Source organism: Odontesthes bonariensis, chromosome 22, assembly GCF_027942865.1.
Source record: "Odontesthes bonariensis isolate fOdoBon6 chromosome 22, fOdoBon6.hap1, whole genome shotgun sequence".
NCBI classification, from domain to species: Eukaryota; Metazoa; Chordata; class Actinopteri; order Atheriniformes; family Atherinopsidae; genus Odontesthes; species Odontesthes bonariensis.
In genome coordinates, this window is record NC_134527.1 from 1,896,165 (window position 1) to 1,919,061 (window position 22,897).

The 22,897-nt window shown below is 43.1% G+C and overlaps 1 protein-coding gene across 1 annotated transcript in view; it reads left to right on the forward strand.

Moving 5' to 3' along the window:
- mbd2 (methyl-CpG binding domain protein 2) overlaps window positions 1-16,814 on the forward strand; it is a 40,444-nt gene extending 23,630 nt beyond the window's left edge. The window contains exons 6-7 of the mRNA XM_075455526.1: window positions 6,338-6,465; window positions 16,149-16,814. Of these exons, the coding sequence (XP_075311641.1) occupies window positions 6,338-6,455 (118 nt within the window). The 3' untranslated portion in view covers window positions 6,456-6,465; window positions 16,149-16,814. The remainder of the gene's footprint in view (window positions 1-6,337; window positions 6,466-16,148) is intronic.
- The last annotated feature ends 6,083 nt before the right edge of the window (window positions 16,815-22,897 follow it).

Sequence of the window (22,897 nt, forward strand, 5' to 3'; positions counted from 1 at the left end):
CTTTTATAGCCTTTAATTCGACACTCAAACCCAACAAAGAGCCGTTCCTCTTCTTTACTGGAATAATTCTTTACTTTCAAAGTGTAACGTCGCCCGCAGGAAATTAAAACATCCAACTTTTACAACCTTTTGAATCCTTAATTTGCTTGTTTTTGGTTTTTCTCTGATCCCTGATTACTTGAACTGAACAGCCGTATCTTTTTTTATTTATTTTTTTTAACTTTTCTTTATTTGAGAGAATGAGCATTGATCAAAGTTATTCAACATACATATATTTATTATTTTCTTCCCCCCACCCCACCATGCTGCCTATAGAAAAAATAAATAAATAAACATTGTACACCCCAAATGTTACACTAGAAAAAAGTTATGAAAATAAAAAAAATTAAAATAATAAAAAAAGACAATCATACAAAATAAAAATAATAAAAAATAAAATAAAGAAAAAGTGGATATTCAGGACAGCACCAGTAAGCTATTTGCTTTATTTAATTGTCACTACACCGGTCTTCTGAGGTCTCTGAGTCTTCATTCCCGTTTACTTTTTAATCCTGTGGGAGGGCTTCAAGCTTCTCAAAATAAGATAAAAGTGGGGCCCAAGTTTCGTGGAATTTTTGGGTCGATCATCGAATGCAATATTTGATCTTTTTCTAACTTTACAATAGAATCAGACCTTTCAACCAGGAAGAGGCTTTGGGTGGATGTGCTGATTTCCACTCCAGTAGAATTCTTCTCCGGGTACAAGGAGAGTTGAAAAAGCACATTTTCATCCATCCCAGAACAGCCGTATCTTTAGGGATAACCGGTTCTTGTTGAGAACCGGTTCCCAGTGTTTCAATTCCTTGGAATCGTTCGGCGATTTTGCAAACGATTCCCTTTTATCGATCCCAGTGGGCGCGAATGACGTCACCACGCAATGTTGCGTTGCGAGTCCGGTGCAGCCAGCAGCCAGCAGTAAACATGGCGCCCAAGCGGTACAAACGCTCGAAAGTTTGGTTCCACATCCCTAAAAAAGACGACAACAGGGCAACTTGCAAAGTGAATATTTCCCCAAAGGGAGGAAATACTACCAACATGCAATAACTATGAATGAATGATTAACGTTGGTGAATCTGAACCCAGCAACGTTAGCAACGTTAGCAACGTTAGCATGTCCTCGGCTAACACTGCAGGTAACTAACTAACTAACAAGCACTGCCTATCATGTTAGCGCCATTTGCCTGATTGTAAAAGCTGCTGTTAGTAACGGTTAAGGTTAAATGAATGCCTTCTCAGGCATTACATTTAGATGAAATCATGAGAGACAGAGCCTGACTGGCTCAGAGCCAGAGGCTGGTGGTGCTACCCCCAGTTCACCTCTACCTCCAGCTTCTCCTTTCACCAGAGCAGGAAGAGTTAAATTACCCAGGCCAGGATAGACCAATGTGGACCTCACCGTTGTTGGGTTTGTGAGGTCATGACTCGTGTTACTTCTAAACTAAACAAAGTTGATGCTAATCGACCGGTTTGTTGTCCTTTTTCTCCAAATGAGAATCGATAAGGGAACCGACAAAGAACCGAATCGTTAAGCAGAATCGAAAATGGAATTGGAATCGTAAAAATCTTATCAATTCCCATCCCTACGTATCTTTGAATCCAAACATCTTCCATGTTCCTCAGTATAGTTTAGCCTTTCTGTGCTTGTTCATAAGTTGCGACCCCCCCCCCCCTTTAACTCTAACCCTGCCTGAACAGATTGCCTGACTTCACTAAGCTCGAGTGTTTGGGACAGTTTGATTAGAAATGGTGTGGAATGCAACATAAATAACACCTCCAAAATTAGATTCTGAGCCCCTAAATGAGCTCATTATCGGCTCTTTATGTTTAAGTTTAAATACAGAAAATTAAAAACACTTTGAGGACTACGTGTGTAAACTAAATTTATATTAAATTCTGCATCCTTAATGCCAGAGATGAGTGTTTAATGGAAGGGGAAAGAGGTTAATTGGGCTCCAGCAGCTGCACTTTGGTCCTCTTCCCTTGATAATGTCTCTCTGGACTGAGACAACAAGCCGTCCTTTCCATCACACTGTCAGCAGTCGTGTTGTTTTCCTCACCGCTGCTGCTCTTAATAAACCTCCAGGGCTGTTTTCCAGCTTCCTTTGTGCGTCAGAGGGCAAAGATGCAGAGACGTAATGTTCCTGACATGAACCTGAACGAGCTGCTGCGCTCTAACCTTTGCACTCGGGACAGAAACATCAGTTCTTGCAGCTGTTTTTGAATTTTTCTGTAGTTATTCCCGTTGTTTTTCGAGGAGTTTGAGTGAGTGGAAATGTTTTCTTTTTGTCCTCCTACAAAAAGACCAGCCGACTTAAAAAAGGTTCGATAGGCTGATGGGACTAATAGATGGATTATTTTGGCTTTTTAAGAACATCGAGCGATATCTTATTATTGAATTATGTGGCCTCGGTTCCAGGACAGGAAGCAGCCATCTTTAACAGGAAGCAGCCATCCTTAACAGGAAGCAGCCATCTTTAACAGGAAGTAGCCATCTTTAACAGGAAGTAGCCATCTTTAACAAGAAGTAGCCATCTTTAACAGGAAGTAGCCATCTTTAACAAGAAGTAGCCATCTTTAACAGGAAGTAGTCATCTTTAACAAGAAGTAGCCATCTTTAACAAGAAGTAGCCATCTTTAACAGGAAGTAGTCATCTTTAACAGGAAGTAGCCATCTTTAACAAGAAGTAGCCATCTTTAACAGGAAGCAGCCATCTTTAACAGGAAGTAGTCATCTTTAACAAGAAGTAGCCATCTTTAACAAGAAGTAGCCATCTTTAACAGGAAGTAGTCATCTTTAACAAGAAGTAGCCATCTTTAACAAGAAGTAGCCATCTTTAACAGGAAGTAGTCATCTTTAACAGGAAGTAGCCATCTTTAACAAGAAGTAGCCATCTTTAACAGGAAGCAGCCATCTTTAACAGGAAGTAGCCATCTTTAACAAGAAGTAGCCATCTTTAACAAGAAGTAGCCATCTTTAACAGGAAGTAGCCATCTTTAACAGGAAGTAGCCATCTTTAACAGGAAGTAGCCATCTTTAACAGGAAGTAGCCATCTTTAACAAGAAGTAGCCATCTTTAACAAGAAGTAGCCATCTTTAACAGGAAGTAGCCATCTTTAACAAGAAGTAGCCATCTTTAACAGGAAATAGCCATCTTTAACAGGAAGTAGCCATCTTTAACAAGAAGTAGCCATCTTTAACAGGAAGTAGCCATCTTTAACAGGAAGTAGCCATCTTTAACACGAAGTAGCCATCTTTAACAAGAAGTAGCCATCTTTAACAAGAAGTAGTCATCTTTAACAAGAAGTAGCCATCTTTAACAGGAAGTAGCCATCTTTAACAGGAAGTAGCCATCTTTAACAGGAAGTAGTCATCTTTAACAAGAAGTAGCCATCTTTAACAAGAAGTAGCCATCTTTAACAGGAAGTAGTCATCTTTAACAAGAAGTAGCCATCTTTAACAAGAAGTAGCCATCTTTAACAGGAAGTAGCCATCTTTAACAGGAAGCAGCCATCTTTAACAGGAAGTAGCCATCTTTAACAGGAAGTAGCCATCTTTAACAAGAAGTAGCCATCTTTAACAAGAAGTAGCCATCTTTAACAGGAAGTAGCCATCTTTAACAGGAAGTAGCCATCTTTAACAGGAAGTAGCCATCTTTAACAGGAAGCAGCCATCTTTAACAATAAGTAGCCATCTTTAACAGGAAGTAGCCATCTTTAACAGGAAGTAGCCATCTTTAACAGGAAGTGGCCATCTTTAACAGGAAGTAGCCATCTTTAACAGGAAGTAGCCATCTTTAACAGGAAGCAGCCATCTTTAACAAGAAGTAGCCATCTTTAACAAGAAGTAGCCATCTTTAACAGGAAGCAGCCATCTTTAACAGGAAGCAGCCATCTTTAACAAGAAGCAGCCATCTTTAACAGAAAGAAGGATATTTGATTCAGAGCTTTTTCTTTAAGAAGCATGTTTGATGACATGTTTGAGCAGAGCGAGCAGAAACCTGTAACTGAGCGAATCCCTTAGCAGCGTGGGGCAGATGAGAAGAATGCAGATGACTGATGCATGCTGGGTAGTGAGGGCAATCAGCTGTTGGGAGAGAGGAGGATGAGGGAGGAAACAGACGATGAGAAACGAGGAGCAATGAAGCATGAAGGACTTGGAGGAGAAGGAAGAAGGAGGCTGTGAGATTTCCATAAAATATAAGTTTTTAATAACATTCAGGTAGCTGCTCGGAGAAATGAGGAAACAGCCGAAAAATCAGTCCTGAGTTAATTAGTGTTCAGCATCTGGGACCTGGAACAGGGACCTGGTTCTGGTGTGTTGGGACATCACAGCTCTAGTTTTTAATATTTGCTCGCTGTTACCGTGGTGATTAGCATCATTTATCTGAGATCTGACACCTTGTGTGTTCTTATTGTTGCTGCTGATGACTCCACATCATGGACCACAGACAGTTACTGCGGTCGGCCAGCAGGGGGCACTGTGGGGACGCATTATTACCGTCCAGAGGAAAACAGAAGAGGGGGAACAGCTGGCCGAAGCCATTACAGCAGAATCACTGGCAAACGTCACCAGATCCTCGACGCCCTCTTCTTCCTGTTTTATTTCCCCCTCTCCTCCTTTTTTACCCCCCTCGGGGTATTTCCTTATATCCACACCTCCTCTTTTTTTTATCGCTTATTTACTCCTCATCCACCTTTCGTTATTTCCTTCCTTTTCGCATGCTTTGCTCCTCCCTTCATCCCTATCTTTCTCTTCATTTTGCTTTTCCATCTTCATCTTTCTTTTGCTCTTTCCACCGAGCTCCTTTCTCACTGTTTCATCTCCACTTCTTCTTCTTCTCTCCCTCTGGCCTTCCCGCCTCCACTCCTCCTCCTTTTCTTATCTCTTCCCTCCATTAATTTCCCATTCTCTCCTCATCCCTCCTGTCTCTCCAGCTGAATGTGCTTGTCATCCTAAATTGCTCTCATTCCTCTCCTCTCCCTCCTCCTCTTCCTCCTTCGCCACATCTCATTTTGTTGTTGAATGACACTTTTTCTCTTAAACTTGACTCATTTTCACCATCAGTTCCTTTTTAATTTCTTTTTTAACAAAAGAAAGTCATTTTCTCATAGAGTGTATCTTTTTCTATCAATTTGAGATACTTGAATGATTTGAAAAGGAGGAAAATATCTTCAGCAAAGAGAAACAAGTCCACAACGACGTTGTAATCCTGAGCAGAAGAAGAAATTCCAGCCAAGTGATGCTATATAAGTATAATTTAAGAGACATATGCAAATTTACTGCACCAAAGGCCAAAAAAGAAATGAAAAGGAGATAAATATCTATTGTTGGGGTTTCATTATGGAATGATGCTAATATAAATGTAAGAAATTGTAGAACATTTTTGGTTTTCAAAAGGAAAGTTTCTAAAGCAATGTTTGAGGGCTACAAGTATTTATAATTTGTGAAGGATTTTGTGTTTATTTATGATTTTGTTTAATTATTCTTCTATTTTTTTTACTTTATTGGATGCAATTCTGTTTTTTGTCTTTTCTTTTTTTACTATTACTTTTCTTCTTACTTTAGTATTTGTATAAATATAGGTTGATGGGTGGCTTCATTTTGTTCAACAGGACAGGCTTAAATATAAGCATTACGCTTCAGCCTGTAGGCCTTTTCAGTCACTTAAAAAATGCTGTGATTGTACTGAACACATTTGTTGTTTACTGTGTGACTGAATAAAACAAACAAACAAACTATAAGTCTGCTATGAGGAGGCGTTTCGTTGAATGCAAAGCTGTCTGTTTTCAGGATGATTGACTTTTAGAAATAAAAAAAAGATAATCTGAAGATTTAAGGCTAAAGAAAAACCACACAGAGTGAGTGTAACTACAGAAAGAAACACAAACTGTGGACGTTTGGTTAAAAGAAACCCTGAAATAGTAATACAGAAGAAAGTGAGAAAAAAATCTATATTGGTGTGGGAGATTTGAATAATTGAAAAAGCAAAATGCAACAATGGAAGCAGAGTGTTTAAACCCAGAAAGCAGTCGTAACGGGACCACAAAGAGGAGGAAAGAGGCTTTTCAGATGCTTTCTACTCAGAAACCTCCCGGCTGAACTTTTCTGATCCACATCTGCGTCCTTAGAGGATGAAATGACACTAAATCGTCTTTCTGATCACTTTAAAGGAGCTTCACGTCTTCTTTTATTCAAAACAAGTTCCGTTAATACCTGTGATGTTTGTGTGATGTGAACCAGTTTGTAACAGGAGTTAATCTGAGGTGATCTGAGAGAATTCGACTTGTCTGCGTGCAGGGAGCAGGAGATGAAAGTGTACCAGGCCAGGAGGAGTCTGGAGGAGGCGCTGACGGCCGACGGCTTGGCGCGGGCCGCCGAAAACACGCGAGAGTTGCTCGAAGCGAAGACGGCCTGAAGAACGGCAGGTAAGATGTACACAAACCTCTGTTTTTCCCATGTGCAGACGAGCCGCGGGTCGGTTCTGAGAGAGACGACTGCTGACATTAGCCAGTTGTCATGGTAACTGAAAAGGAGACGATGCGCACGAGTCAGAAATGTGCCCGAGAGGAAGAGGTGAAAGAGTGAAGCTGGGAAGCAAAAGAGGGGATGAAGTGAAATGGTTTCAGGTGGTATTTCCTATGATGTGAAAGTTAATGTCACAGTAACAGGTCACAGCTTTAGACTCACTCAGTCTGAGGATGCTTTAGCTTTGGGGAACAGAAAACCTCTGAGGTTAACATTTATTTATTTATTTTTGTTTTTTTTTATGCCTTTATTAGATAGGACAGTTAGAGAGACAGGAAGCAAATGAAAAGAAAACTTTTCATTTCAGTTTTTGTTTGTTTTAATTCAACGTAACACAAATCAAAATAAGGATTTTCAGTTTTATCCCTTGAAAAGAACAGTTTGATGATAGTTTTTATTTTATTTTATTTTATTTTATTTTTGGTTTAGTTTACTTTTATCTATTCATCCATTATTTTTAGGGCTGGGCAAGTTAACTCGTTATTATCGCATTAACGTATTAATTATTTAACGCCGACAAATATTTTATCGCGCATTAACGCAGGTTTTATTATTTATTTTATTATTGTAAAAGTCTGCACTGGAAAAAATCAAAGTCTTACCAAGTATATTTGTCTCATTTCTAGTTAAAATATCTCATTACACTTAATATCAGACACAACTGCCTAACAAGCACCATTTCAGCCAGATATAGGGACTTGTTTGAAGACAATACATCTGGAATATCTTGTTAAATGAAAAAGTCTTGAAAACAAATTGTTTTGAGTCACATTTCATATGAAACAAGCTTTTGTTTGACATTTGAAGAGGTTAAGCTAATTTCAAGATCACTTTTATCTCAAAAGTCCTAAATATCACATTTTATTTCAAGAAATCTTGACAAGCCGATTTTCACTAGTTCCATTGGCAGATTTTTTTTTGCTTATTTCAAGCAAAAATGTCTTGTATTTGTTTTTTTGTTTGTTTTAATTCAGCGTAACACAAATCAAAATAAGGATTTTTTAGTTTTATCCCTTGAAAAGAATAGTTTGATGATAGTTTTTTTTTTTTTTTTGATTTGATTTACTTTTATCTATTCATCCATTATTATCATACCCCGAGGTTAACATTTAATTTAGGACTCCTAGCCCTCTGAGAGGGGCTCACTTCAGCCAAAGATGGCTGCCATGAAGACCACCTCAGGAAGTAAAGAGCTTCCACGGCTGCAGTGGAAGAACGTGTCAGTTCTCAGCCTCAGGTGGGTTTTCCCACCACAGCTGTTCCACTGCTGCTTTACAGCTGCAGACTCTTTGGATTCAAGCCTATAAATCTTTTATTTAACAAGCAGAAACTCTTTGCTGGTCAAGAGCTAAGAGCTGCTGACGTTCAGGGCATCAAACGGGCCGGTTAAAATGACCTAAAATCCAGAGTCAGCGTTGCATCTGAGTGAGAGCGATAAAAAACTCGGCTGTATGACTAAAGCAGCAGCAGAGCAACACGAGCTCTGATTCTCCTGCTGTTTAATGATTTAATATCACCAGCAGCAGCTCCACACACACATTCATCTGCAGCCTCGTTCTTCAGCCTAATTCATGAAGCACGTTAGCATTTACATCCACAGACGCTGTCGAGTGATCTGACCTCGCCAGCTGGCATTTACAGAATCCTCCTGAAACAGTGCGTGTGAATCCTGTTTGCAGCTAAATCCCATCATTCAGAGTGCAAAGAGCACTCATAAAGACCTTCTGGCTTATTTCACATGTCTTTTTCAAGCCACCGCTGATCCGCTTTGTTGAGCATCGAGTGATGTGTAGAAGGAGACGATCCACCGCTGATCGACTCTCAGTAAAGGAGGCAGGGCAGGAAGAGAGTGTGCATCACGAGCAGCAACTGTGGGGAGTTAACGAGGACTCCAGAAACTGGACTGGTGGTATCCTGCCTTTGGTTTGGAGCGGAGAGGAGACAAACAGGGTGATCCACCACAGAGAGTCAGAACAGTTAGAAAGCAGCTAACAGCACCTTAAAGGGACAGTTCGCCTCTTCTGACATGAAGCTGTATGACATCCCATATCAGCAGCATCATTTCTGAACATCTTCTTACCCCCTGCTGCGTCCTGTGAGCAGAGTTCCAGCCTCGTTTTGGTGTTGATGAAGGTAGTCCGGCTAGTTGGCTGGGGTTTAAAAAATAAAGCCTTTTGCTTCTCAAAACAATATGCGTTCAACAGAGTAATTTATTAATTAATTTATTACTAGTAGTTTATAGTGGCCATAACAATTTAGTCTTTTGATTTATTGTAATTTATTTCTTGAGTCATTGCTTGATTATTGATTTTTGTGTTGTTGTTTTATTCTTTTTTTTTCTCTCTCTCATTAATCCATTTGGTGTTTTATCCTGATAAGATACATTTAATTTAGTTTATTTATCTTAATGGTGAGGTTCTGGATAAGCCCTCCCAGGGCACTGATTCATTGCAGCTTATCATTTATTATCTATTGTATATATATATATTTATTTATTTATTCTATTCTATTTCTTTCTTTTATATGATATACTCTTGTTTGTAATGTTTTATTAAAGTGCAAACAAACAATAAACAATACATTTGCATCACAAAATCGTTCCCCAGGAAAAAGTCAGAGCTCACAATCTCTTGGCCCTATTTTCTCTCCCTTCGTATCACTGCCTGCTGTCCAAACCGAAGTGCAGATCTACACAGCAGGCAGTGATACGAAGGGAGAGAAAATAGGGCCAAGAGATTGTGAGCTCTGACTTTTTCCTGGAGAACCATTTTGTGATGCAAATGTATTACTCTGTTGAACGCATATTGTTCTGAGAAGCAAAAGGCTTTATTTTTTAAACCCCAGCCAACTAGCCGGACTACCTTCATCAACACCAAAACGAGGCTGGAACTCTGCTCACAGGACGCAGCAGGGGGTAAGAAGATGTTCAGAAATGATGTTGCTGATATGGGATGTCACACAGCTTCATGTCAGAAGAGGCGAACTATCCCTTTAAGAGTGGCCAAAGCAAATTAAAGTGTTCAACAATGCTTCACGCAGAAAACGCATCTGAACGCCGGCCGCTCAGTCAGCGGTTTAACTGGTGCAACAAATGATTCAGTAAACAGAAGTTCCGTGGTTTGAAGCTGATGTGACTGATGGGCTGCAGGGTTTAAGGGTTCGTCATCGGTTAATGTGTCGCAGTTTATTTGGTTATTATTTTAGCGAAGCCTGTAAACCAAACAGGATTAAAAGAGCATTTTCTTTTCAGAAGTTTACACAACCATCCATCATCTCCATGTCCCCAGCTGTTTATCCATCACAGGGTTGCCTTGGCAACAGGACAGCACAGCAGACCCAAAGACGAAATTAGCGCAATTTTTTTTCCCAGTGAATATTCGTCTCTGAGCATCTATCTATCTATCAGTCATGTGTCGGGGAAACTTAGACGGGACTTAATTTGCTGTTAATTAAATGCAGAGCGCAGCTCGTCCTGTGGGTCGCCGTGAAAGAAAGGGCGCCGGGCGCCGCCGTGGGAGCAGGGTCATCGGCGTGGGAGCGGGAGTATGAAAATTTTATGTAAATCTGCTCTGGGCCCCAAAATCTGCGACACTTTTGGTGTTTCCTCCAGTGCTACCCCGAGGACAAACATGCATTTAGCTCCGAGTTAAGGCACCAGCGTGGTTTTTATTCACAGTATTTCCCCGTTGTTGGGGCAACATGTCGGCCGTGATGTGTCTGCCGTGATGTATCTGCGGTTAATAGCGTCTGAGACGAGGGAAAATGTGAATGAGTGCTGTCTGACGTCTTCTCTAAGAGCCGGCAGATAAGGAGATGTGTGTTTCTTTTTGCCTTTTTTAAAGCACATTTGTTTTCTGTGGAGGGAGAATCATCCATTAATGCAGATTTATGCAGATTGGCTCGATAGAAGTCATTTGGGCGAAAAGAGCCACTGAGAGTCGAGGAGTGATTACTAATGCGTTTTTATAGCTGGACCCGAGCGGGGGGGGGGGGGGGGGGGGATCAGGGTGTTTGTCTCCTCGGCTGCTGAAACAACCATCTTAAATCTGAGTTTGGTTCCTGCTGCTGTATCTTTTGCTTGTTACTTCATTATTTCTGATGGTTTTCTCCCTCAGTCGGTGGCTCTTTATGTTCTGCTCTTACTCAGAAATACAACATATACATAATTATAGTAACACAATATATTGCTGCTCATGGAGAGCAGAATATCAAGGGGAAAGCCACAACATTTAAATACTGATAAATGTCCTGTGCTCATTTTTACATGTAGAAAAGGCATCAGTAACATTCTGATTCAAGGATTCAAGGATTCAAGGATTCAAGGAGGGTTTATTGTCATACCGGATGTTTACCGTATGAAAGTGGGAGTCAGGTTTAAGGTTTAAGAAGCTGAATAAATAAGAGTATAAACCCCTTTGTTGCTATAGAAACACACATTTTAACTGTTATCGAGCCTGATTCCAAAAAAGTTGGGACGCTGCGCAAAATGTAAAAAAGAGGAAGAACAGGAAACAATTTACTTCCTTCCTTCAGCCTCCCCTAGGCTCCACCTTCCTTTAGGCTCCGCCTTCCTTTAGGCTCCGCCTTCCTTTAGGGTCCACCTTCCTTTAGGCTCCGCCTTCCTTTAGCCTCCGCCTTCCTTTAGCCTCCGCCTTCCTCCAGCTTAGCCTTTAGCCTCCGCCTTCCTCCACCGTAGCCTTTAGCCTCCACCTTCCTTTAGGCTCCGCCTTCCTTTAGCCTCCGCCTTCCTCCAGCTTAGCCTTTAGCCTCCACCTTAGCCTTTAGCCTCCACCTTCCTTTAGGCTCCACCTTCCTTTAGCCTCCACCTTCCTTTAGGCTCCGCCTTCCTTTAGCCTCCGCCTTCCTCCATCTTAGCCTTTAGCCTCCACCTTCCTTTAGCCTCCACCTTAGCCTTTAGCCTCCGCCTTCCTTTAGCCTCCACCTTCCTTTAGGCTCCACCTTCCTTTAGGCTTCGCCTTCCTTTAGCCTCCGCCTTCCTCCATCTTAGCCTTTAGCCTCCGCCTTCCTTTAGCCTCTGCCTTCCTTTAGGCTCCACCTTCCTTTAGCCTCCACCTTCCTTTAGCCTCCACCTTCCTCCACCTTAGCCTTTAGCCTCCGCCTTCCTTTAGCCTCCACCTTAGCCTTTAGCCTCCGCCTTCCTTTAGCCTCCACCTTCCTTTAGGCTGCGCCTTCCTTTAGCCTCCACCTTCCTCCACCTTAGCCTTTAGCCTCCGCCTTCCTTTAGCCTCCACCTTAGCCTTTAGCCTCCGCCTTCCTTTAGCCTCCACCTTCCTTTAGGCTGCGCCTTCCTTTAGCCTCCGCCTTCCTCCATCTTAGCCTTTAGCCTCCGCCTTCCTTTAGCCTCTGCCTTCCTTTAGACTCCACCTTCCTTTAGCCTCCACCTTCCTTTAGCCTCCGCCTTCCTCCACCTTAGCCTTTAGCCTCCACCTTCCTTTAGCCTCCGCCTTCCTTTAGCCTCCCCCTTCCTCCATCTTAGCCTTTAGCCTCCGGCTTCCTTTAGCCTCCGCCTTCCTCCACCTTCCTTTAGCCTTTGCCTTCCATTAGCCTCCGCCTTCCTCCACCTTCCTTTAGCCTCCGCCTTCCTCCATCTTAGCCTTTAGCCTCAGCCTTCTTTTAGCCTCCGCCTTCCTTTAGCCTCCGCCTTCCTCCACCTTAGCCTTTAGCCTCCACCTTCCTTTAGCCTCCGCCTTCCTTTAGCCTCCGCCTTCCTCCACCTTAGCCTTTAGCCTCCGGCTTCTTTTAGCATCCCTCTTCCTCCACCTTAGCCTTTAGCCTCCACCTTCCTTTAGCCTCCGCCTTCCTTTAGCCTCCGCCTTCCTCCACCTTAGCCTTTAGCCTCCGCCTTCCTTTAGCCTCCACCTTCACTCAGCCTCCGCCTTCCTTTAGCCTCCGCCTTCCTCCACCTTAGCCTTTAGCCTCCGGCTTCTTTTAGCATCCCTCTTCCTCCATCTTAGCCTTTAGCCTCCACCTTCCCTCAGCCTCCGCCTTCCTTTAGCCTCCACCTTCCTCCACCTTAGCCTCCAGCCTCCTCCACCTGAGCCTTTAGCCTCCACCTTCCCTCAGCCTCCGCCTTCCTTTAGCCTCCACCTTCCTCTGCCTTAGCCTTTAGCCTCCACCTTAGCCTTTAGCCTCCACCTTCCTCCACCATAGCCTTTAGCCTCCAGCCTCCTCCACCTGAGCCTTTAGCCTCCACCTTCCTCCACCTTAGCCTCCGCCTTCCTCCATCTTAGCCTTTAGCCTCTGCCTTCCTTTAGCCTCCACCTTCTTTTAGCCTCCGCCTTCCTCCACCTTAGCCTATAGCCTCCGCCTTCCTTTAGCCTCCACCTTCCCTCAGCCTCCGCCTTCCTTTAGCCTCCCTCTTCCTCCACCTTAGCCTTTAGCCTCCACCTTCCTCCACCTTAGCCTTTAGCCTCCAGCCTCCTCCACCTGAGCCTTTAGCCTCCACCTTCCTCCACCTTAGCCTCCGCCTTCCTTCAGCCTCTTTGAGGAAACATCTTTCTTTGAGCCGACTCTGACCAAACGCTGCTTCATGTGAGCAGACGCTGTTTTTATCTGATTGAGACTGAAGATTCAGAACATTTCTGCCTGAGAAAGGAAAGTCTGACTGTTTGAAACAGACAATAGCCTCCACCTTCCTTTAGCCTCCACCTTCTGTGTCTGTGTGAATGATTGTCGGCTTTGTAGCTTCCAGAGGAGCTGATTCAGACACCCGCAGCTCTTTCAGCTGCTGCTAATTAGCGGATGTTGAAACACAGACAATTATCTCCTTGAAAGTCATTCAGAAGGCTGATAACTGTGTGTGTGCACGTGCACGTGCACTCAGCTGAATTGGCTCGATTAAGCAGCAGATTATCTGGATTTTCTAATTATTAGAGAGTAATTAAGACTCAGACGAGGATTATCGGCGTGAAACACGGAAACTATGAAACAGACACATTAATGCACAGCAACAGTGAAACAATGAAACTCTGAAACAGCAACAAAGAGTCTGGATTTAGCTGACCTGCATTCTGTTGGTGGCAGACTGAAGGATCCTCAGTAGCTCCATGTGGAGCTGGAAAACAAAATGTTCCAGCCGGATGGGCAGAAAATAGCTGCTTTACAAACTGTAGCAAAGCAGAAGAAACGTTTCCCATGCTTACTGGGGATGGACCGACGACCTGTCCAGGTGTTCCCATATTAAAAGATTCAAAGTGAAAGTTTTTATTTATATTCAGTTTTTCTCCGAAAACAGCAGATTTTTTTTTTGTAGAGATCAAAGTTTCTTGGTCTGCAGGAGGCAGACGAGTCTCAGCAGAGACGGTTATTTCTGAGTTTTCAGTATAGCGCTGGGCGAGTTAACTCGTTATTATTGCGTTAACTTGTCAATTATTTAAGACCGATAAATATTTTATCGCGCATAAGTGCATTTTTGTTTTGTGCCTTTCATGGAAAGTTCAGAGAGACAGGAAGCAGGGGGCAGAGAGAGGGGGAACGACATGCAGCACAGGGCCATCTGATGCGGGAGTCGAACCGGGGCCAGCTGTAGCACAGGACTATAGCCTCTGTACATGGGGCGCCTGCTCAGCCCACTACGCCACAGACCACCCCTGTTTTATCATTTATTTATTATTGTAAAAGTCTGTCGCTCCCAGGCTTTTATTTTGTAAAAGTCTGTTGCTCACAGGCTTTTATTTTGTAAAAGTCTGCTGCTCACAGGCTTTTATTTTGTAAAAGTCTGTTGCTCACAGGCTTTTATTTTGTAAAAGTCTGCTGCTCACAGGCTTTTATTTTGTAAAAGTCTGTTGCTCACAGGCTTTTATTTTGTAAAAGTCTGTTGCTCACAGCCTTTTATTCTGTAAAAGTCTGCTGCTGTCTGCTGTGGAACAGGAAAAGAAAGTAATCGGCGGATCCACCAAACATGGAGAAGGGTACGGAACTTTTACTCGGCCATTTTCATTTTAAAGTTCTTCCAGACGGCGGAGTCGACAGAACCAAAGTCATCTGTAAACACTGCCAAGTTGAATTGTCTTCTCAGCGTAGTAGTTCCAGTCTAAAATATCACTTAAAGGCAAAACACACAACTGATAGCAGCAAGTCATTCAAGGAAACAGACAGTGGAGCGAGGCTTCTACATAAAAACTACAGAAAGATGCTGATGTTAAAAGTGTGTTTGCACAACAAATGTTATGGCACTTTCATTCATATGGCAGCACATTTAAAATAAAGCTAAATGCTAAAAGCTATACGCTACTTTTGGATTCATTTTTGGATTCTGCGTACAAATGAGATTAATCGTGATTAATCAGGGAAATCATGTGATTAATTAGATTAAACATTTTAATCGTTGCCCAGCCCTAGTTTAAAAGAGACAATAATACCTAATAAATAACAATAATTATGATACATAATTAACATAATAGCTCCTTTACCTTTAACTGTACCAGGGGCGTAATGCAGGTAAACATGGGAGTGAACCCACTTCTAAATCGTCTCTGATGTGAGCTGTGTTAGGTTGAATTAAAGGGAAAAACCCTCCATAAGGAGCTCCTGCTCTGCTGGAGCTGCAGTGGAGCTGAAGAAGCCTCTGACTGAACTGTGCAGAGGCTGGGCAGCTCATTCTGTCCTTCATGTTTCATGCTGCAGCTCATGTTAACCTGCGGTTCTGAACACTGCTCTGTGGTCGATGCATTTGTCTTGGTGTTTTCTCCCCCTTCAAAGCATTTACAGGCGTTGTGGGATATTCTGGAGGGTTAAAATTGATTCTACATCCTACAATAACCTCCAGAGACATTATTGACTTGTAGAAATCTCCAGTCCTCCTTCTCAGATTGGCACTCAGCTTCCTGGATGCTGTACTGTGTGTTTTTCCCTCCGTCTTTATGTTGTTGGCCCCGAGGAGCCACCGGCTGCCGTATATCATGTTCACTCACACCAAGCTAAGAGGCTTCTGCATCACTTTCTTCATAATTCAGCTTTCTTTTTGTTAAAGTTTTCTTTTCAAGATGAATGTTGTTTGACCCAAACTGCACATCCAGACGTTCTGAAACAGATAGAAGTTCTGCTGGTTGTGATGTTGGAAAAAGCAGCTCACTGAGGCGTCGGGATGCCCCTGAACCCTTCCACATCTGGGACATTATGGCTTTGTTGCCCAAATTCATCGCCCAGATGCTTCTTTACATTTCAGTTTTTGTTTAGTTTTAATTCAGCGTAACACAAATCAAAATAAGGATTTTCAGTTTTATCCCTTGGAAAGAAGAGTTTGATGATAGTTTTTTTGTTTTGTTTTGGTTTAGTTTACTTTTATCTATTCATCCATTATTTTAAATATTTATTTTTTAATTATTAGGGCCTCTGTGGTCATTGGTGGGCCGGCTCCGTTTCCTCACTTCAGCATCAAGCCAGATTTTAATGTTGATTGTTGTTGATGTTGCTCATGTTGGGGGGGTGGGATGTGAGTTTATGCATGAATTGATTTGATTATTGATTTTATTTTGTAAATAAATAAAGTTTGATTTGATCTGATTTGATGAAATAATCCAGAGTTTCATATTAAAACCTGGAGCTGTGTTTCTCTCTGCAGAGTTCCTCTGTGCACCAGCCTCAGGGTTATCACCACCTTCATCTTAATCCAGACAACAAACCAAAAACAGACCGCCCCCAGACCTAAACATCACCCGCACCGGGCCGCCGCCTCTGTAGGTCGGCCTCACCTTCCTGCTCAGGACGCCGTTTTCACAGTGACGCCACGCCGGACAGTCGCTCCGGTAATTAGGGACTTTCCCAGAGCGACGGCAGCAGCAATAAGGGCCTCAGCACCGACCAAAACACCAGCAACAGGAACTGTGGAGGCAGCAGAGATACGATGAGTATCTGCCAGCTCAGAGCATCAAAGCCTTTAACTCTCTGCGGTTTAAACCGTGCAACAAGCATTTATCTCTTTCTGATTTCAGGCTGAAGAATGAACTGGAGGGCAGCACACTCGTTATATTCTAAGTCAGGTTGCAAACTGCTGGACGGCTCTTGCTAACTTCTTAACTTTCTTTTTGCTCTTTGATGATTTTTTTTTTGGTTTATTTGTGGAGTCGGATGTCATCAGTTTTAAGTCTTCAGGGGTTTTTAATTGAATAATTAGAATTTTACATGAATATGAAATGGAACAATTGCTTATTTAAAACAAATTTTATACCTTCAGAGAACGTTCATGTACATTTCTTGGACTGGAGTAAATAAAAGATTATATTCACAATCGGTTGTGGTTTCTTCTTGTGTTTATGTTGAGAAATCACTTTGTTTTCAGAGCTGAATTTGACTTGTAGAAGTTTTGGCAGCTGTTTCCTTAACACCACATCCAGGCCTCAGTTAGCATGTTAAAGGTTAAAGGTCACCCCAAGGTCAGAAACCCAAGAGCTACATCTCAGACTCTGCAGGCCTCAGTTAGCATGTTAAAGGTTAAAGGTCACCCCAAGGTCAGAAACCCAAGAGCTACATCTCAGACTCTGCAGGCCTCAGTTAGCATGTTAAAGGTTAAAGGTCACCCCAAGGTCAGAAACCCAAGAGCTACATCTCAGACTCTGCAGGCTACTGAAAGGATCGGATTATTGGCTAAATTACAATCAGACTGAGTTATTAACCCTCTGGGGTCTAAGGCCTTTTCAGAGACTTTGAGGCAGTTATCACCACCTTGACATTTTCAAGTATTTCAACTAACTGTAAACATCTATGCAAAAGTGACATATATGGTTGTATTCTGAAAAGCCTAACAAAAAACAATATGAGAGTGAAGTGAATGTAATACAAACAAGTTTTATTTAAATTGAGGGGAAACACAACTGTACAAAACACACTATAAATATATCTAGCCAAGACTTTTGAAGGTTGAACCTTGTAAACAAAAGTGTTGGCTGCGTAAAAGTAAAAAGTGCAGTCAGAAAGGTTTTTTTGTTTCCACACAAACTGTAAAAAAGTAATTATAACTCCAGGCAGTGTCTCTGAGAGTTGAATACTAATTAGATGGGTGTGTAACACCCCTGATTGCCCCCACCCCCCTGTCACTCTCCATGTGATAATTGTCTGTCACTGGCAGGACATTGCTGCCTTCCCCCACACTGTATTGTGTCAGTGCAGTATACAAAGTGTCTTCAAAGTACAAAAATTGTAAATACACAGTATGAAAATATAAAGTATAAATCAGATAAATAGTTACACATTACAGATGCAAAGTAGGGTTTTTTTTCAAGTAAAGTAGAGTACACACACATGCACATCATGACACAGAGTCTGCCCTGGGACTACGGCAGCTCAAGCATTTGTGTAGTAGATCTACAGTAAGATTCAGTTCCAATCAGCTGTGCCAAGCAACATAACAGTTTCTGTCTGGTTGAAGGCAGAGGTAGACAGCACACACTGTGCACTTCCAGAGAGTTTTCACTACTTTGCCCTGCTGTATGCAGTACACACAGCGGCCCTCATTTATCAAGCCGTCGTAGAAAGCATCGTTGATATGAGCGGAGAACTCGTCGTACGCAGAAGCTCAAGTGAGATTTACAAAACATGCGTACCACACCAATCCCATCGTAAAACAGAGCGGCTGTTGATAAATCTGGCGGGTGAAATCCATCGTAATTATCCAAACCACGCCTTCTACAAAAGGGCCGCACCTCTAGATTTGCGACATGGATAGACAAAAGACGGCAAAGAAACGCTTTCAACGCTGTTGACAGCTGGGACGGCTGTCAACAGCGTTGGCGATGTAAATCGCAGACCGGACGAGTTATGTATTTTCCCCTACTGTGATGGTCAATAAAATGTGATAAACTCCAGATGAAATGAAATCTAAAATTGAACGATGTTTACTTTTTCTCCAATAAGATCAGGAAGAAGTGGTCCGATATGAAATTGGCCACAAAAAAGGTCGCAGCTCTCGGACGCAGCATGTCACAAACAGGGGGGGGGGATCCAATCCAGGTTTGGATTTGAGTGCCTAGGAGGAGAGGGTGGCTGGCCTGATCGGAGCTACGTCTTTTTTCCTTGAATAACAGAATGTGCAGGCTGGTGGGATCTCTGGGTACGGGGTCCTCTGGATGTACATCTGGAAATGGCACTCCATTTTTTTGGGCAATGTATGGAGAACCCCGCATGCAATAATAATATTGCATACCTTTTCGGGCGTATATAGAAGGGTTCCCCCGCAGCCGAGAGACAGATCCACCTGCCCTTTAGGTGCCCTAACCTCTCCACAGTGCGCAGTGTTAAAGCGCCTCTCCTGTTCGGTGTGAGGGTGCGCGGTTGAATAATGAGCCATCACCCTTCCAATTACGGAGTTGTACTTGTTTAATTTATTTAATTTGCGTTTATGTTTATATTTATGTTGAAGTCAAATAAAACATGGGCCTTCTTTGAAGTGATAAGTCTGTAATTTTAACCTAGGGATTTGTTGCGACTCATAAGGCACGCACTAGTGACGCTGCTGTTTATGTATGCTATTGCAGTCACCGCAAGTCAAAATGGAAAAGTGCGTACACGGCCTCAGACCTGTCGTGGCGATTTCATCTTTCCTGCGCTCACGATGGATTTGATAAATGCCAACCTTTGCGCAGAAAAGAACGTACACACGACCTACGCACGTTTTTCGTCTTACGCAAGTTTGATAAATGAGGGCCAGCGTCTGCGACCATCACTGGCTCTCTTCCCATCTGTGGGCGATCCAGCCCCGCAAACTGGCAAGTGTAGCCTGCCATCTTCCTTTGGTGGAGCCTTTGGTTCCTCGCAATGCAATGATACACCACACAGCTCTGCAGTAAGCTTCTCAATGAACTGCTTGTGGGCCATGCTTTTCTTGTGCATGCTTTGCATGAGCTCTTTGTGGAGAATGTAGGCATTTGTTGAAGCGATGTCCAAGAAGTGAAGAAAGAGCTTCTTGTACCACTTTACAGTTTTATTCTGTGTTGTGTAATACTGGAGCATCTGGTCAGATAAATCCACACCAGCCATGTGCTTGTTGTACTCCATCACAGGTTTGGGGCATGAACAGATTTTCTTGACCAGAGACCCTATTTGCTCTTCGCTGCACTGCATCTCCAGTGTAGGCTGCGTGGATGGTGGAGCAGACAGACACCTCTCGTGTATCCATCCACTTCACATAGACAACAGGACCATCTCTTATCCAGCGCATTTCTCCTCTAGGTGAATGCTTTGCCAGTGCATTGATGCTACTGCGTGGGCAATCCCTCCGGGATTCTCTGTAGGTTCCGCAAGCACCAAAAAGCTTTGGGCTCGTGTAAAAATTGTCCATGAAGACATTGTATCCAGATCCCAAATATCCTTTGTCAGTCAGTGTCATGACAGAGTCATAAGAGAGGCCATGGCCCATGGGAAAATTGTTCTTTCCTGTGTATACAGAAAAGTTGACAGTGAATCCATTGCTGGAGTCTGCAAGCACAAACAACTTGAAGCCCCCACTTAGTTGGTTTGTCCGTCATATACTGTCTCATAGCATGACATCTGGAAGCCACCATGCGTTCATCCACAGAAATGTTCCTGCGGGGGTGGTAGAATGCTTTGCAGACATTTCTGATGGTGTCCATAAGTGGTTTGACACGGAACAGCTTGTCATGTGCTGAGGTACCCAGGCTCCGCCCTCGCAGTGACGCAACACCTTCGGCTCTGCTACACTTACTCAGGCAAACTGCTCATTCAGGTGGATTCGAGTTCCCGAAAAAATGGGAACTCCACCCACTTTGTCGGGAAGCAATCAACTTTGAGCAGCGGCAACGGCCCAGGGTAGAGGCGTGTTCAAGGTAGTGACGTGGTTGAACTGCCACTCAACCCATGGATTGTACACGGAAGCGCTTCATTCAATATCAACATGAAGCAGCGTCAAGCTTTTGACACTGCTGTAGATGCTGTAATGAAAGTGTTCGACGGGAGATTCTCGTTAAAAATCGAGCAAAGAACAGCCCTTGAATCATTTCTTGACAGGAAAGACGTTTTCGCCTTGCTCCCTACTGGCTTTGGTAAGAGTTTAATCTACCAGTTAGCCCCGCTGGTAGCTAAATCATACGTCAGAGGAAAGAGTGGTGTGATTGGCTTAAGCTTAGGCACAGCCTTTTCTGGCCTCAACCAGTAGCAACCCGAGGGAGGCGGGTTGACCAGGCCATTTCGAATCGTATTCGTTATGGTCTTGGTCAGACCAGAATCTCGAAGAGATTTGAAAGTCTATGTTAATCAGGCTAGTGCTGAGGTTCCCTTCTTGGCATCATTTTCTCTGTCTTCATCTGGGGCACTTATGTGCAGATTCCAGAAGATTGTTCTGTATCTGCCCCTTGCCATAGTCTGTGCTGGAAAAGGGATAGAGAAGATGGTGTTTCTCCTCCAGTAGTCAGTGACATGTTTCACCTTGAGCATGCTCGTGTAGAACATCAGCCCAAGGAATGGGTAGAATTCTGCAACTCCAACATCAACCCATCTGTACTTTGCACCTCTGGCACCTCTGCCTTCCTGGCAGCTTGCTTGTTGGTGTTGCGGCAGAGGGTTGCATTATTTTTTGCGTAAGGGAATGGTCAAAAGTTCTCATGCAATTATGATGCAAGTTTTCTGATACCTACATTTTACACGTTCCACATATACAAAATCAGCAGAGGAGATAAACCATCACTAGACAGCACCTCCGTAGCTGATTAGATTCTCCACAGCTAACTGATAAATCATGACAACAGCTAGTAAAACACACAAGCCTACTTACTCTTCAGCAGGATCAATACGAAGCTCAAAATGCACGTCTTCATCGTCTTCATCGTCACTGGATAGATCTGACAAGGCGTCATCAGACTCACTCTCCAGAGCAAGTTGTTCCTGGATCAGCTGTGCAGCTTCAGCAGGCCACATCTTCCTTGCGTTGGTCATAGTCTCTCCTCCAAGTTTCTCAGTTGGTGTGTTGACAAGTGAGTGGAAGCTTTGTTTATGCTGGCTGAATGGGGCGTGTTCTCACCTGTTGCCACTCAATCACCTGGTACTTTACATGGGAATAGCGATAGGTGTGGCCAAGGAAGCTGCTGCAGTCTGAGGTGCCATTTATACTAATCTGTTTCTATATCGTTTCTATCGTGGATGCACTGTTCATTTACATTAAAATACTGGAATACGACTTCATAGGTGGAAGGATTCAAATACGCCGGAGCCCACGTAAGCATTCGCATACGATGCTGATTTTAGCAGTTGTAAACGGTGAGAAACGAGGATCCGCAGTGCTGAGCTCTAGCTACTGCGGACGTACTCCTCCCTGATTCGCTGGGCTGGTATCGTTGGTCATGTGACTTGAGTGCTGGGAAACTAAAAACAAACAGGCGTGCTTCACTTCAGTTACTCACTTCCTTTCTATTCGTGTCATCGAGAAGAATATGGAAATCATGGACAACCACGATCAGCATGGGAGCCTGCTCCATGTCCTGCTGCTGGTAGTACGCTGTGCACAACAATACGTGGCAGGAGGCGCCAGATTCAACAAGCTTTTATGATGAGAACCCAGCCACTGCAGCAACGCAAGCCGTACATGGAGCGCCGCTTTTGGGTTAGACCGGGAAGAAGCAGCGCATGGTGGGACAATTTCGTGGACCAAGTTGTTGTCGCCAAAGAATAAATAATAAAGAATAAATAATAAAGCATAATAAATAATAAAGCAAGGGCGATCATGTGATGTGATGACTGATTAGTCATGTGACTAGCGAATCAGCCGATCCCCGTTTCAGAGTAAACAGTTCAGCTTTTATTGAGAGGACAGCAACTTTGTGTGTAAATGTAAATAGTTTGCAAGACGCCGACACGAAGAAATGGTGAAATGAATTAATGTAAACAGAACCTGAGACTACAGAAAATCCAAAGATTTCTGTTCACTCTCTTTAAAAAGGGCCAGCTATATAATTTATTTTAATATATATATATTTGAAAACTAGAAGTTTCAAGGTTGTTGAAGTGGCTCTATTAGCAACAGCTGGAATGGGTACAGCGCCACCTATCATACCGGGGTATGACACGCTTTGTGCCTCTGATCCCATTCATTCACCGCCAGATATCCAAGGAGAATTACCCTTAATAACTCAGTCTGATTGTAATTTAGCCAATAATCTGATCCTTTCAGAGTCATGTGACCCCACTGAGTGGCTCACCAACAGGACAAAGATCCCAAACACAGCAGCAGATCTACAGCAGAACGTGTGAAGAAGAGAAGAATCAAGGTGTTGCCATGGCAACCTTCAAACTTGCATCACTGAAACAAACCTTTTTTCGAACCTTAAAACTATGAGATTCTGACTTCTTGTTCAGAAAACCAACCTT